General features: G+C 43.6%; 1 protein-coding gene across 5 annotated transcripts in view; it reads right to left on the minus strand.

The window, feature by feature from the left end:
* Window positions 1-5,377: 5,377 nt before the first annotated feature.
* Window positions 5,378-14,720, minus strand: part of LOC137546880 (cyclic AMP receptor-like protein A) — an 836,868-nt gene continuing 827,525 nt past the window's right edge. For all 5 annotated transcript variants that reach the window (XM_068269866.1, XM_068269867.1, XM_068269868.1 and 2 more), the window contains one exon: window positions 5,378-7,415. In XM_068269866.1, coding sequence (XP_068125967.1) covers window positions 7,251-7,415 — 165 coding nt within the window. In that variant the 3' untranslated portion in view covers window positions 5,378-7,250. The remainder of the gene's footprint in view (window positions 7,416-14,720) is intronic.

Raw genomic sequence — 14,720 nt, forward strand, 5'->3', positions numbered from 1 at the left:
TTATTCAAAATGCATAAATTGTAAAATGCATATAAACCACAATAGTTAATAAATCAGTCCCACCTACATTCATGCCACATTCAACCACACACCTTAGAAGGGCCCTTCTAAAAAAATAAAAAACATATAAAAAGTATATAAAATGTGTTAGGACCAAATGATCCAATTAAATTGAGTTGGAGGTGATTAGAGATATAAGGATCCTGTTAGAAACCTCATCGCAATAGTCCCATATATAGAAAACTCACATAAGGCGACTTCCGCCCTACTGGACCTCTCACAGCACGTTCCGTAAAAAAAGTTCAAGTAGAAAGCCCAATCTTATATCAGGGATGAGTCTTACTCACAGTCCACTGTAATTGCCTCCGTGCAGTCTTTTTATTCCTGTCGGCAATCCACCACGATAGCGGGACCTTGTACTGTCAGCCGCTCACTCGATCAACTCACGCTGGCTCCCCAGTGCGGCGCACGTCACTTCCGTATACACGTTACGGTGACTCACTAGCCGCACTTCCGCTCAGCCTGCTCAGTTCCGGATTGGTTGATGTGGGTGACGTCACCACTTCAAAGGACCTCTGGATCTTTGCTTACAGGTGTCCGCTAAGCGCCTTTACGGTGCACCCTTCGTCCACGGTCCCCACCATGTACCAATACTCAATTAAAGAAGAGAAACCTCAACGCGTTTCTGCCATTAGACGATGGCCTTCTTCAGGAGGGTTTTTTTTGTTAATCTAGTGCTGCAGTTCTGGTCACTTCCTTTATACTCATCTTAGAACGTCCATCCCCCTCATTAGAGGGGTCATAGGTCATAGTTCATAGGGCCATATCTCATTCCAATTCAGAATAGGACTATATATTGATAATCTCCACTCAATTCCTCTATATAAGGACAACCAATGCAAGGGATGGGGCACAATTTCTTAAAATTAGCAATAAAAGCACAAATCGTAACCTCAGTATCAATGTTGAGCGTATTACTTCAAACATGCATACATACATACTCTGCTCACAGGTATTACTTCCCCTCAATATTAATAAATGGGGGTTCAATTCCAACACCCATAATCTCAGGGGAGGGGGCAGTCGTTTTCCAAATCCTCATGATGTTATACTACAATCCCCAGCACTCAGATATTGCGGTCCCCATTCACTATCCCGACCTCCAACTTTAAAAAAAAGCAAACATCTCCATTTCACTATTTAGACCCCTTGGCATAATTGTGTCCAACTGGAAAATCCACTTCGATTCGTTGCGTGACATTTTCTTTATATAGTCCCCCCCTCTTCCACATTGTTTAATGACTTCAAGACCAAAGAATATTGTCCCCCTTATATTCCCCCCATGTTCCTCTCTATAATGCTTAGACAGCGGGTGTCCCATACACTTCTTCTTTATGCTGTTGAAATGCTCCCCCACCCTACTTTGGAGAGATCTCTTCGTTCTCCCAACATATCTCTTCTGACAGGGGCACTGGATGCAGTAAATGACCCCCTTCGTAGTACATGTTATAGGGTCCTTAATTCTGTGTTTCACTGCATCCAGTGCCTCAACCTCTATTATTCTGCCCGGGTTACTGGTCCTCCTACAGTTCAGGCATATCCCACATCTGGTAAATCCTGCTGCCCCCCTCCCTCCCCCACCACTGGTACCCTTATTCTCATTCGCCGCAGTTGCAATCGAGAGCCCCAAATTGGGTGCCTTTTTAAAGACAACCCTAGGGATACACGGTAGTTTGTCACCCAAAATCTTGTCCTCCTTCAACACGTCCCAATGTTTACGTATTATATTTGTAACTTTGTTTGATTGGGACGTGTATTGCAGGACAACACTAAAATCATTGTGTTCCCATTTTTGTTCCAATTTCGGACCCAATAGACTGTCCCTCTCTTTCTGTCTAACTAGTATCCTCGATTCATCAACATATTCCTCTGGATATCCCTTTTCTAAGAGACTGTTCACGAGTTGTTCCGCCTCCCGGTCATATTCCACTATATTGGTACAATTCCGGCGGAGTCTCGTGAACTGTCCCTTGGGGATATTATTCAACCATCTTGGTAAGTGGCAACTGGTATATAGTATATAACTATTAACATCCACCGGTTTGTGGAATGTTCTGGTCTTCAAGGTGCCATCCTCCACATATAGTTCTAGATCCAGAAAACTTACAGTAAGTACACTAGTTTCTACAGTAAATGAAATCCTCCAATCATTCCTATTAATATTCTCGATGAATCTGTGCAATGACGGGGCGTCACCCTTCCATATCATCAGCACGTCGTCGATAAAACGGCGCCACAGGACCAGGTCCGCACCCGGGCCACGTTCCCCATAAACATAGCTCTCCTCCCATTGTGACATGAATAAATTTGCATAAGCAGGTGCGAACCTGGTCCCCATCGCCGTTCCACCGACCTGTAGGTACCAATTCTCATCAAATTGAAAGTAGTTATGTTGTAATATAAATTGTATCGATTTCAAAATATATTCCTTCTGGATAGCATCCAGGGTCTCATCTTTCTCAAGATAAAAGCCCACCGCCCCCAATCCTCTTTCGTGGTCAATTATGGTATATAGGGACGCCACATCCAGTGTGCACATAATCCATCCCTCCTCCCACTGCAAATCACCCAAGATGTTAATCACTTGTTTGGTGTCCGCAATATAAGCTTTTGTACTCTTCACAGATCTTTGTAGGAACATATCCACGTACCTGGAGAGGTTCGCTGTCAGCGAATCCACCCCAGATACTATAGGTCTACCAGGCGGATTGTTCAGACCCTTGTGAATCTTTGGCAGATGATAAAACAGTGGCCTCCGTGGGAATTTTATATTCAAAAAATCGTATTCCTTCGTGGTCAGGATTCCACAGTTCAGTCCCTCATCCAATATTGTTTTCAGTTGCTTTGCAAAATCGACTGTTGGATCATGGCCCAAGACGCGATAAGTCTCTGGGTCATTCAACAGTCTATATGCTTCAGCATCACAATGGGAGGAGAGCTATGTTTATGGGGAACGTGGCCCGGGTGCGGACCTGGTCCTGTGGCGCCGTTTTATCGACGACGTGCTGATGATATGGAAGGGTGACGCCCCGTCATTGCAAAGATTCATCGAGAATATTAATAGGAATGATTGGAGGATTTCATTTACTGTAGAAACTAGTGTACTTACTGTAAGTTTTCTGGATCTAGAACTATATGTGGAGGATGGCACCTTGAAGACCAGAACATTCCACAAACCGGTGGATGTTAATAGTTATATACTATATACCAGTTGCCACTTACCAAGATGGTTGAATAATATCCCCAAGGGACAGTTCACGAGACTCCGCCGGAATTGTACCAATATAGTGGAATATGACCGGGAGGCGGAACAACTCGTGAACAGTCTCTTAGAAAAGGGATATCCAGAGGAATATGTTGATGAATCGAGGATACTAGTTAGACAGAAAGAGAGGGACAGTCTATTGGGTCCGAAATTGGAACAAAAATGGGAACACAATGATTTTAGTGTTGTCCTGCAATACACGTCCCAATCAAACAAAGTTACAAATATAATACGTAAACATTGGGACGTGTTGAAGGAGGACAAGATTTTGGGTGACAAACTACCGTGTATCCCTAGGGTTGTCTTTAAAAAGGCACCCAATTTGGGGCTCTCGATTGCAACTGCGGCGAATGAGAATAAGGGTACCAGTGGTGGGGGAGGGAGGGGGGCAGCAGGATTTACCAGATGTGGGATATGCCTGAACTGTAGGAGGACCAGTAACCCGGGCAGAATAATAGAGGTTGAGGCACTGGATGCAGTGAAACACAGAATTAAGGACCCTATAACATGTACTACGAAGGGGGTCATTTACTGCATCCAGTGCCCCTGTCAGAAGAGATATGTTGGGAGAACGAAGAGATCTCTCCAAAGTAGGGTGGGGGAGCATTTCAACAGCATAAAGAAGAAGTGTATGGGACACCCGCTGTCTAAGCATTATAGAGAGGAACATGGGGGGAATATAAGGGGGACAATATTCTTTGGTCTTGAAGTCATTAAACAATGTGGAAGAGGGGGGGACTATATAAAGAAAATGTCACGCAACGAATCGAAGTGGATTTTCCAGTTGGACACAATTATGCCAAGGGGTCTAAATAGTGAAATGGAGATGTTTGCTTTTTTTTAAAGTTGGAGGTCGGGATAGTGAATGGGGACCGCAATATCTGAGTGCTGGGGATTGTAGTATAACATCATGAGGATTTGGAAAACGACTGCCCCCTCCCCTGAGATTATGGGTGTTGGAATTGAACCCCCATTTATTAATATTGAGGGGAAGTAATACCTGTGAGCAGAGTATGTATGTATGCATGTTTGAAGTAATACGCTCAACATTGATACTGAGGTTACTATTTGTGCTTTTATTGCTAATTTTAAGAAATTGTGCCCCATCCCTTGCATTGGTTGTCCTTATATAGAGGAATTGAGTGGAGATTATCAATATATAGCCCTATTCTGAATTGGAATGAGATATGGCCCTATGAACTATGACCTATGACCCCTCTAATGAGGGGGATGGACGTTCTAAGATGAGTATAAAGGAAGTGACCAGAACTGCAGCACTAGATTAACAAAAAAAACCCTCCTGAAGAAGGCCATCGTCTAATGGCAGAAACGCGTTGAGGTTTCTCTTCTTTAATTGAGTATTGGTACATGGTGGGGACCGTGGACGAAGGGTGCACCGTAAAGGCGCTTAGCGGACACCTGTAAGCAAAGATCCAGAGGTCCTTTGAAGTGGTGACGTCACCCACATCAACCAATCCGGAACTGAGCAGGCTGAGCGGAAGTGCGGCTAGTGAGTCACCGTAACGTGTATACGGAAGTGACGTGCGCCGCACTGGGGAGCCAGCGTGAGTTGATCGAGTGAGCGGCTGACAGTACAAGGTCCCGCTATCGTGGTGGATTGCCGACAGGAATAAAAAGACTGCACGGAGGCAATTACAGTGGACTGTGAGTAAGACTCATCCCTGATATAAGATTGGGCTTTCTACTTGAACTTTTTTTACGGAACGTGCTGTGAGAGGTCCAGTAGGGCGGAAGTCGCCTTATGTGAGTTTTCTATATATGGGACTATTGCGATGAGGTTTCTAACAGGATCCTTATATCTCTAATCACCTCCAACTCAATTTAATTGGATCATTTGGTCCTAACACATTTTATATACTTTTTATATGTTTTTTATTTTTTTAGAAGGGCCCTTCTAAGGTGTGTGGTTGAATGTGGCATGAATGTAGGTGGGACTGATTTATTAACTATTGTGGTTTATATGCATTTTACAATTTATGCATTTTGAATAAATAAAAATATCAGTAATTTTAGATAGCGCGTGTTGGGTATAATTACTATAACTTTGCAATTTCCCATTGAGTGTTTAAGGGACACCTCAACCCCACACGCTGCTCAATAAGGAAAGGGCTTAGTCCTAGCGCCTGGTGACAAGAATATTTTGAAAAGTAATTTATGTCTCATTTTACTCTGGGAAAAATGTACTTCTTATTTCTTATTTATATTTATTTACATGTACTTTACATTTTAAGATTTTCACGATGGTGGTCCTTTAAAAGACCATTTTCACAGTCTCTATGAGCTGCCTTAGAAATCATGAAATTAGGAGCAGAAGCTGAACTTCTTTAAGGCTTTGTTCATATCTAAAATCAAAATCGCTGACGGCAGCGATTTTCGATTTTTTTGCACATGCCTGCTGTGATTTTGTATAAAGCACTTTTCAAAGCGCTTTTGCAGAGCGATTTGTTTTTTTACTTCCTGACGCAAGTCAGAAAGTGAACTCTTTGACCTGGAAAACAATAAATACAATGTATTTATTCTTAAAAGCGCTGGGGAAATCACTATACAAAGCACTTTTTCAAGCACTTTGCGATTTCCCGATACCTTCCATTGAGCGCTTTGCTGAGCGGATTGGAAACGAACCACTCAGATGTGAACACTCTCATATGGAATCATTGTGCAAGCTTTTTAGGGCGATTTTCAAAATCGCCAACACTTGAAAAAAGGGCAACAACGCCCTGGGTCTGAACGAGCCCTAATGGTGGACTTGGTTTAAGAGTAAATTGGTAAAGGGAAAAGGTGACCTTATTTAAGAATTTGCATTAAAACGTACCCAATCTGACATGGTGAGAGAAACATAGGCCTTCTGCACCAGGAGAACAATGCCAAAAATAGCAAAGTTTACTACATCTATTACTTTCCTTAAAGACTGCCCACAAGGCACGCAGAATTTTAGCTGAAATTGTTTCGCCCACCAGGACAGAACTTGAGTGATACTACGGGTTCCCCATGCTGTACAGATTTGTTGCTAGGCAAGACCTGAGAGAACAATTCTGTCTCTATAATGGTGATAGGAGGGTTGACAGCATTGGTCATGATGGACCAGCTTCACAGAGGAGGTAAGTAGGGGAGTTTATAGTCACTTATACAGTTCTTTGTTGGGGAGAAGTGCAAAGACAGCAGGAACTGGAATAAGCAACAGAAACTGGAAGTCAAGCTCCTGCTCATTCACTGGTCAAAAAATTATAGAACAATTAATTGTACTAGTCAGTGGGGCTCAAACTCTAATCTAACCTCCCATGCTTTAGGGCTAATTTTGTAGGATATCTATTTTGCTTAATATTTGTATGTGTTTCAGGAGGGATCCTATGCAAACCTAGGGGACCACATAATCTCTATACATAACAAGAGCGCTAACAAATTATCCACTCAATTTATTTTCTGGATAATAGGTGTCATGCAATGGTAAGCACACAAAAACTAATACTTTAAAATTATTTAAACGTTAAAGAAAACCTTGTATGTATAACATAGTGATAGTCCACAAAAGAAATGTTAGAACAGTCCAGCGAGCTGCACAAAATACACAGATGATTCTGATTCATTAACCTCAAGAGAGAGTTATATATGTCCATGGTATTTTAGACAACAAAATACTGGCCATGAGCTTCTCAGCACTTCCTTGTCGTTAAGGTCACTAAATATACTGTATCGAGACCCCGGCAAGTGTGAGCTATCCTGCAGTCAGGAGCTCCCGTTCTACAACATTAAATATTAACCAGCTGGTATTAATAATGGAAGATGACAGCTCCTTAATCAGGCATTCCAAGGTTGTGTTCTGCCTTCTGCTTTTCTTTCAAGCAGTGCATATTCAGTGGGGATTGGTGCATTCTTTAAGTCTTTGGTTTCATCCAGACAGAAATGGTCAGGGTCCTTTGTCCCTTAATGTCAGAGATGGCATTGAGAATAATACTGTGGTATCATCACCAGAATCTGAATCCTCCTCATCTATGCGACTCATATACCGCACATTGGCTGGACGATATTCCTTGATCTTTGTGCTGTCACAGAGTCTAGACTGAAACGCCACCTAAAAAAAAATTAAAAAAAATCCTGAACATGTCTAGACCAGCAATATATTACACACACAAAGAAGACACACATACATTTTCAAATCACAGCATAACTGTTAATTAAAAAAGCAGCCATTGGATTTCCAAGCAGCCTCTAGATTTTTCTGAGCTATATACTACGACTACTTTTCCACACCCCACTTACCCAGTTGGTTGGGCTATTGTAGCATGTCTCTCTGCTCTTCACTGCCCCCTTTACTGTGTCCTCAATTTTGCAGTGCTCATATGGTGCATGCCATCTGCATAAGGATCCCTTTAGTATGCCCTCAGCTTTGAAGTACCCCCAGTCTCCTACTTTACAGTAAGAGTGGTTCAAATGTTTAATATCTTCCCGTAAGAAACTATCCACATGCTTTTTAAATGTAAGTATACAATTTGCAACAACTAGTTCCTAACTTGGAAGAGAATCAACAGCTATGATTGCTACACATTGGAAGAGGTTGCCTTGATCCAGTCAGAGAGCTGGTTTGTAAAATTAAACTTGATGGATGCATGTGTTTTTTTATGTGTGTGTTTGTTTTCAACTTGGATACCTATTTAACTATGTGGTGGTCACCAAGCTGCTGAATATGGATGGTTAATGATATGCTAATAATTTAATGTCTGAGCAGATTTATGCAATTTTTAAAATGAAAATAAATGGAGCTTGATGATGGACCAATAGAATGGAACTGAGGTAGGATTTGATTGGTCCATTTTCAAGCTACATACATTTACACAATTCTTGCATCAACTCAGAATTACTTGAATTTCAGTGGCTATTCCTACTTCTGCTGGAATTGGCTACAAACAAGGTCTTGACTAGGCATGTGTGAAATTGCTGAAAGCTTGGTTTCACATTCCATATCATCAGCTGTTACATACAAAATTCAATGATGTTAATAGGAAATTTACTTGGGGGGGCGGGTTAGGGGTCCGGGGTCCCAACTCCTACTTCACTCCCCCTGGTACAGGGGTCCAACCCTCAGATTAGGTGTTTTTGGGGATATGTTTGTTATGGGTGTGAAATTAATAATATCCATATTTGTTTTATGACCCTTGCAAGATGCGCTCCAAGGCTTCGAGGGTCACTAGAGGTAGACAAGGAAAAGAATGTGAACATTGGAATGTCCCATCAATGTTTTGCTAGGGGGGGCTCCATGATCTGTAGGTATGCCACTGCACACAGAATTATTAACATCTTGCTCTCTCTAGTCCTAATTTGCCCTTCCATTTTGATTTAATTGTATTCCACCAAACTTCCAACCTTTAATCCTAGTTTTAAGAAAATGTTTTTATTATTTTTTGTTCATTTCAAATACAGTTTACTGTACTCTAGCTACTACATAATATTTTGGTAATGGAGATGCAACATACAGTTTACGTTTTTAAAAATGAGGTTAAGCAGTCATGCTTTGAAGCCTATGTGGATACCTCACATAATAAAAATCTTAGGCTTTTTTTACATTCTTGGTCTTCTCCTCAAATCAGATATTTGCCAACCACTTCCCTATCTTCAACATAAACACCCCCCCCCCCAAAAAAAAATAAATAAATAAATAAATAAATGAGCAAACACATATAATAATAACAACCAGATGTAATATTGAGCTTTACTGAGAGGTTACAGAATTATAATCAATAGTATTTGTCTTTTGTGCTGCCATATTTGTTTTACATCATCCAGACCAAAAATACCTCAAATTATTATATTTTCTTAATTATTACCAACTTTTTGCAGTGTACCCTGTAGTGTGGATGTTATTTTAGAAATCAAAATATGGGAAGCAACCCATTGCAGAGCCAGGCCCACTCTATTATGTGAAGTTGACAGTTCAGTTGCTCCATATTTCAGGAGACATTGTCAGAAGAAATGTTGGCTTAGCAGTCACATAATTAGAGAGAGACCCAACTTCATCCAGGCAAAACAGATTTTTTTTCCCCCAAATAGAAATGTCAGATCATACGAGGGCAAAGAATTTTAGAACCAGGTTCTGCACTAGTGTGTGAAGCTGACAGTTCAATAGTTGCATATTTCAGTAGAATTTGGCAGAAGACAATTAGGCAAGACACCATATCTAGAGAAAGGGTCTGCCTCAATCAGCTGAAGGAGCATTTTATTTATTTTTTTGAGTAGAAATTGGCAGAACACACCTTAGTGAAAAATAATTAGAGCCAGATCCTGCACTACTATGTGATGCTGACAGTTCGGTTGCTCCATATTACAATAGAATTTGGCAGAAAACAAGTAGGCAGGACACTATATTTAGAGCCAGAACCTGCCTTATCCAAGTGTAGAATCAAAATTCATTTTTTTTTATTTCAGGACAATTTAACAGAAGAAATGTTAGTACATGGAAGAAAGCAAGGCCATAAATAAATGCAGCTCTACTGATTTTAATCTGTATTAAATTATATTTAGGGTTACACCTGGTGGTAGGATCTGTGGGGGACCCTGGTTCTTTCTTTTGAATTATAAAACACAGCAGGAAAATAAGTTTGCTAGTAATTCTTAGCAGGAGTTGGTGGAAGAACTTTGCAGTAATAGATACACAACCTACAGTAGCATTTGTTTACTTGATAAAATGTTCAGATCACTTTTCTATTTAGTAAATTGGAAGGAGAATAGCAGCAGTAGGAGTTAAGATGTCATAAAATAAATTGGCAGGAAGACACCAACAGCAGCAGAAGAACTTTAAAGAGCAGCAAGATGCTATTGCTGGACCCCCTTGTATGAAGGCTCTACTTAGTTAATTGGCAGCAAGACAGCAGCAGAACTTCAATTGGAATTGCAACAAGACACCTACTGGTGGAATAATCGCATAAATATGAAATTGGCAGCAATGAATACACCAGCATTAACAGCAGGACACTGGGCTTATAAACTGATTGGCATGTGGTCTTATCGTCCATTGAATGTAAGCCAACACTTGCCTTCTTTAAAATAGTTTTTAACCTTGGGGTGTCTCCTCCCCTTACCTAGCTTCCAGGGTGAGGTAGTCCCAACAGACATATGACCACCACATCCTCCAGCTAGACTGACAGGTGGTGGACTATTGCCCAGCCTCTTTGGACTGGGAATGCTCAAGCATTGCATGTGCCGGTTGCTTTTGCTTATCACTGCAGTGAGCATTTCCCCTGGACGCCCTGGATGTTTGGCGCACCCTGACCTGACTAAATCCTCATTTCTAGATATAGTCAATGAGAATAATAACTCTGAGTCAATGCATGAATATGCATATTCTGTATGCACATGTATGCAGCTTGAAAATGGACCAATGGAAACCTCACAAGAGTGGAATTTGATTGATCAATTTTCAAGCTGCATATGTTTGCATACAAAATTTGCCCAATTCGGCATCAACTCAGAATTATTTGTATCTCATTGACCATCCCTACTTATCAACGCCTCCCCCCTTCCCCAACAGCTGTTGCTCCCTGACAATGCTTGGGCAGATGGCATACAGCATACATCTTCTAATCTTAATCATTTCCTGACTCTCCTCAGTTGGCCTGATGCTGGCATGGAACAGGACATGGATAGTCCTTAACATCACTATCATGCTAATTCATGGCCACTTGGGTGGGAGTGGATGGTAAGGTGCTGCTGCATACTGGTAGGAGTAAAGAAGTAATAGGGGATGTCTTCCTCCTCGCACACAGAAATAGATTCTAGGATTTAGGTCTCAGCATCATCCTTGACTCCCAAAAAGATTCTCCTGCTCTGAGAGGGCCTCCATGCAGTCCTCTTCAAACCGCACAAGAAATGCCTCTAAAGGATGAATGATGGTTCCTTACTGGTGCTGCTCCTGCCATTGGCAGGTCCGTAGACAGGATAAAGGGGCCCTGCATGACCAAAGTGATTACTCAGCATGCTGTGAGGAGATGATCTGACCAGATGGGTCATAACATTTTAACTCAGGAAGGTCCCACAGCAGTGGTCACCCATCTAAGAACCTCAGATAAAGGGTGGCGTGAAGATGAGGTCTTAACTGTTGGCATGTGGCTGAGGACTCCCCAACATTGGTAAACTCCTGTCACAAGGCGAGAGGGTGTGTGTGTGTGTGTGTGTGTGTGTGTGTGTGTGTGTGTGTGTGTGTGTGTGTGTGTGTGTGTTTTGAGGAAATGGGGAGAAAAAAAACAAAAAGGGAAAACAATGTTTTAAGCTTTTTTTTTTTTTTGACAGAAATGGAAAGTAGCTAAATTACAAAATGGCAAATTCTGGCATTCACTCACACAATAGCCAATCTAGCTAACTAAAGGAGAGGGGGGAGGGGCAATTTAATAAAACCGATAACCATACTGACTATCTCTCACTCAAGCACAAGGCTGAATACATTGACAATAAATAAAAATAACACAATAAAAAGGCAAATAATCCAATTAGCGCTGACACTACATGATGCTCCACCTCCACTCCTATTTCAAAATACTTATCTCCTACACCTCTGCAATTTTCCTCTCCTATCTCTAGTAGAGATGGCCCGAATGGTTCGCATTCGAACGCGAACTTCGGTGGTTCGCGTTGAACCATGAACTGTATGCGAGTTCAACCCACCCCCTATACTACATCATTAGGCTCAACTTTGACCCTCTACATCATATACACCCTATAAAAGGCAGGCAGCGTCGGCCATTTCCCTCACTCATGTGACTGCAGTAATAAGGGAGAGTTGCTGCAGAGACATAGGGAAAGCTTAGTTAGGCTCTTCTTAGCTTGCTCCTTGCTGATACTTATTGCTAAAAAGCCCCCCTCAACAGCTCTTTTGAAAGCTAATGTTGTTCTTGTGATCTATTTTTGTGTGTGTGTGTGTGTCCCACTGACACTTGCATATACAGCCCTGTCAGTCAGTCGCAGCTGATCCTTGGGCCCTTGCTAATTCCTACTGTGCCACGGCCAGGCCCAGCACATTCAGTGCCTACCTTTTCACTGCACGTGTGTGACAGCTGCACATTTGTAATACCAATCACTGCATACCTGTTCATGTTTACTGCACCTGCGTGACAGAAGCACGCAGTGTTATATCCCAGTCACTGCACCTGTTCACAGTACCTGTGTGTGTGACAGCTGCACATTATATTGATACCAGTCACTTGCTCACTGCATACCTGTTCACTGCACCTGTGTGACTGCACATTGTATTAGTCAAGTCAGTCCATACCTTTCACTTCATCCCCCCCCCCCCCAATATGGGCAAAACAGGCAGAGGCAGACCACCCGGCAGGTCTGTTCGAGGTCATGCTATCGGGATTTTGTGCGACCCTGGACCAAAGTACAGTGTTCAGGAGGCGCGTGCCATCAACCCTCAAGATTGTCAGGAGGGAGTTAACTATTTAACACAGAACCCCTCATCTTCCTCAGTTTCCGCACGGAACTGTGAAATATCTTCCTCCTCCTGCTCTGATTCTGGCAGCCCACTTAACACTCAGTCAGCTGCCACCACCAAAGTGCCATCACCCCAGGGTTCAGCAGTGTGGACATTTTTTTTGTGTCTGCCTCAGATGAGAGCAATGCCATCTGTACTCTCTGCCACCAAAAATTGAGCCATGGAAAGACCAAGACCCGCGTAGGGACAACTTCCTTTACGAAGGCACATGATGACAAAACACAAACTGCAATGGGATATTCACCTGAGGAAAAGCAGCACACAAAAGCAAAGCCACACACCGCACTGGAAGATACCAGGCTGCAATTATTTCTCAAAAAATGCGATACCCAAACTGTACCGTGATGTTGAAAGGCAAGTGGGGTCATCTCTGGCACACAGCATTGGGTCAAGGGTCCATCTGACCACGTGGTCTGCAAAGCACGGTCAGGCCTGCCCTAAGACTAAGTCAGTCCCCACACACAGCAACTCTGCCTGCACGCCGTGTGACTGCCTGCCCCAAGACTAAGGTGGTCCCCAGTCCCCACACAGCATCTCTGCCTGCAGGCTGCTTGACTGCCTTCTCCGCCACCACCAACAGGGTCCAGGACTCCAGGTGGATTCCAGAATTCTTAAGGCCTGCTGTAATAATTTTTCTGGTGCGTGTACACGCCTGCCTAATTTTTCTGGCTGCACTGCGGCTGCAACAACAAAAAAAAGGCATGTACATGTGTCAATTCCCCTTCGTGATCGTTACCTTGCCGCGGTAAAGGGGCTTGTGTATCACAATGAAGCAATGAGTGTGTCGAGTGTGTCGGTGGGGGGGGGGGGGGGGGGGCACACCTGACTCAAGATAATAAGGTTGTTGCTTCATTGTGGACAGAACAAATTCGATCAGCTGGACAGTCACTGTTGTTCTATCATTGAGCTACCACAGCCCGGCGACCATCTGGGCTGGAAAACCGCCATGGTCTGCAATCTCGCCATGGTGCGCACTAGTCCAGCACGGCCATCACTACACAAACAGCTGTTTGCGGTGCGTTACATAGTGAGTTTGGTGTGTCAGTGTGAAGCAGTACACTAATTACACTATCTGATTGATGTATATGTTACGGCCAGAACCCGAAGTCTGGCCACTTCGGGTTCTGGCCAGTCAAAACGTGAAGTGGCCGGCTGATGCGGCCAATGTACAAAATTCTCCTCATGTTCGGACTTTGGTCGGCCAGAACGCGTTCTGACTACATGTGGCCGGCCAAGTCCCGAAGCTTACCTATGTAGTGCTGTCCTCCGCTCCATGTCCCGCTGTCCTCCGCTCCATGTCCCGCTGTCCTCCGCTCCATGTCCCGCTGTCCTCCGCTCCATGTCACGCTTTCCTCCGCTACATGTCCCGCTGTCCTCCGCTACATGTCCCGCTGTCCTCCGCTCCATCTTCGGACTTTGGTCGGCCAGAACGCGTTCTGACTACATGTGGCCGGCCAAGTCCCGAAGCTTACCTATGTAGTGCTGTCCTCCGCTCCATGTCCCGCTGTCCTCCGCTCCATGTCCCGCTGTCCTCCGCTCCATGTCCCGCCTCCGCTCCATGTCCCGCTGTCCTCCGCTACATGTCCTGCTGTTCTCCGCTACATGTCCCGCTGTCCTCAGCTCCATGTCCCGCTGGCCCCTGTTCTCCGTTCGAGGACCTTAGTCTGTGAGGAGGACCCAGGGCTGCCTATATACCGCCGCCTTCCTTCTTCAACTTCTCCCCGCGGTGTCCCTGCTGCCGCCTTCAACAAAGTCCTCCTCACACCTCTCCTCTCCTGCAGGGCCCCAGGCTGGCCTGTATGCTGCCGGCTGCAGCTGATACCACCTCCGCCCTCACAGCTCTCCACGCCACATTAAGGTGGACCTGAACTCTTGCACAGGGTAAAAGAAAAACAA

This window comes from Hyperolius riggenbachi, chromosome 2 (assembly GCF_040937935.1).
Source record: "Hyperolius riggenbachi isolate aHypRig1 chromosome 2, aHypRig1.pri, whole genome shotgun sequence".
NCBI lineage: Eukaryota > Metazoa > Chordata > Amphibia > Anura > Hyperoliidae > Hyperolius > Hyperolius riggenbachi.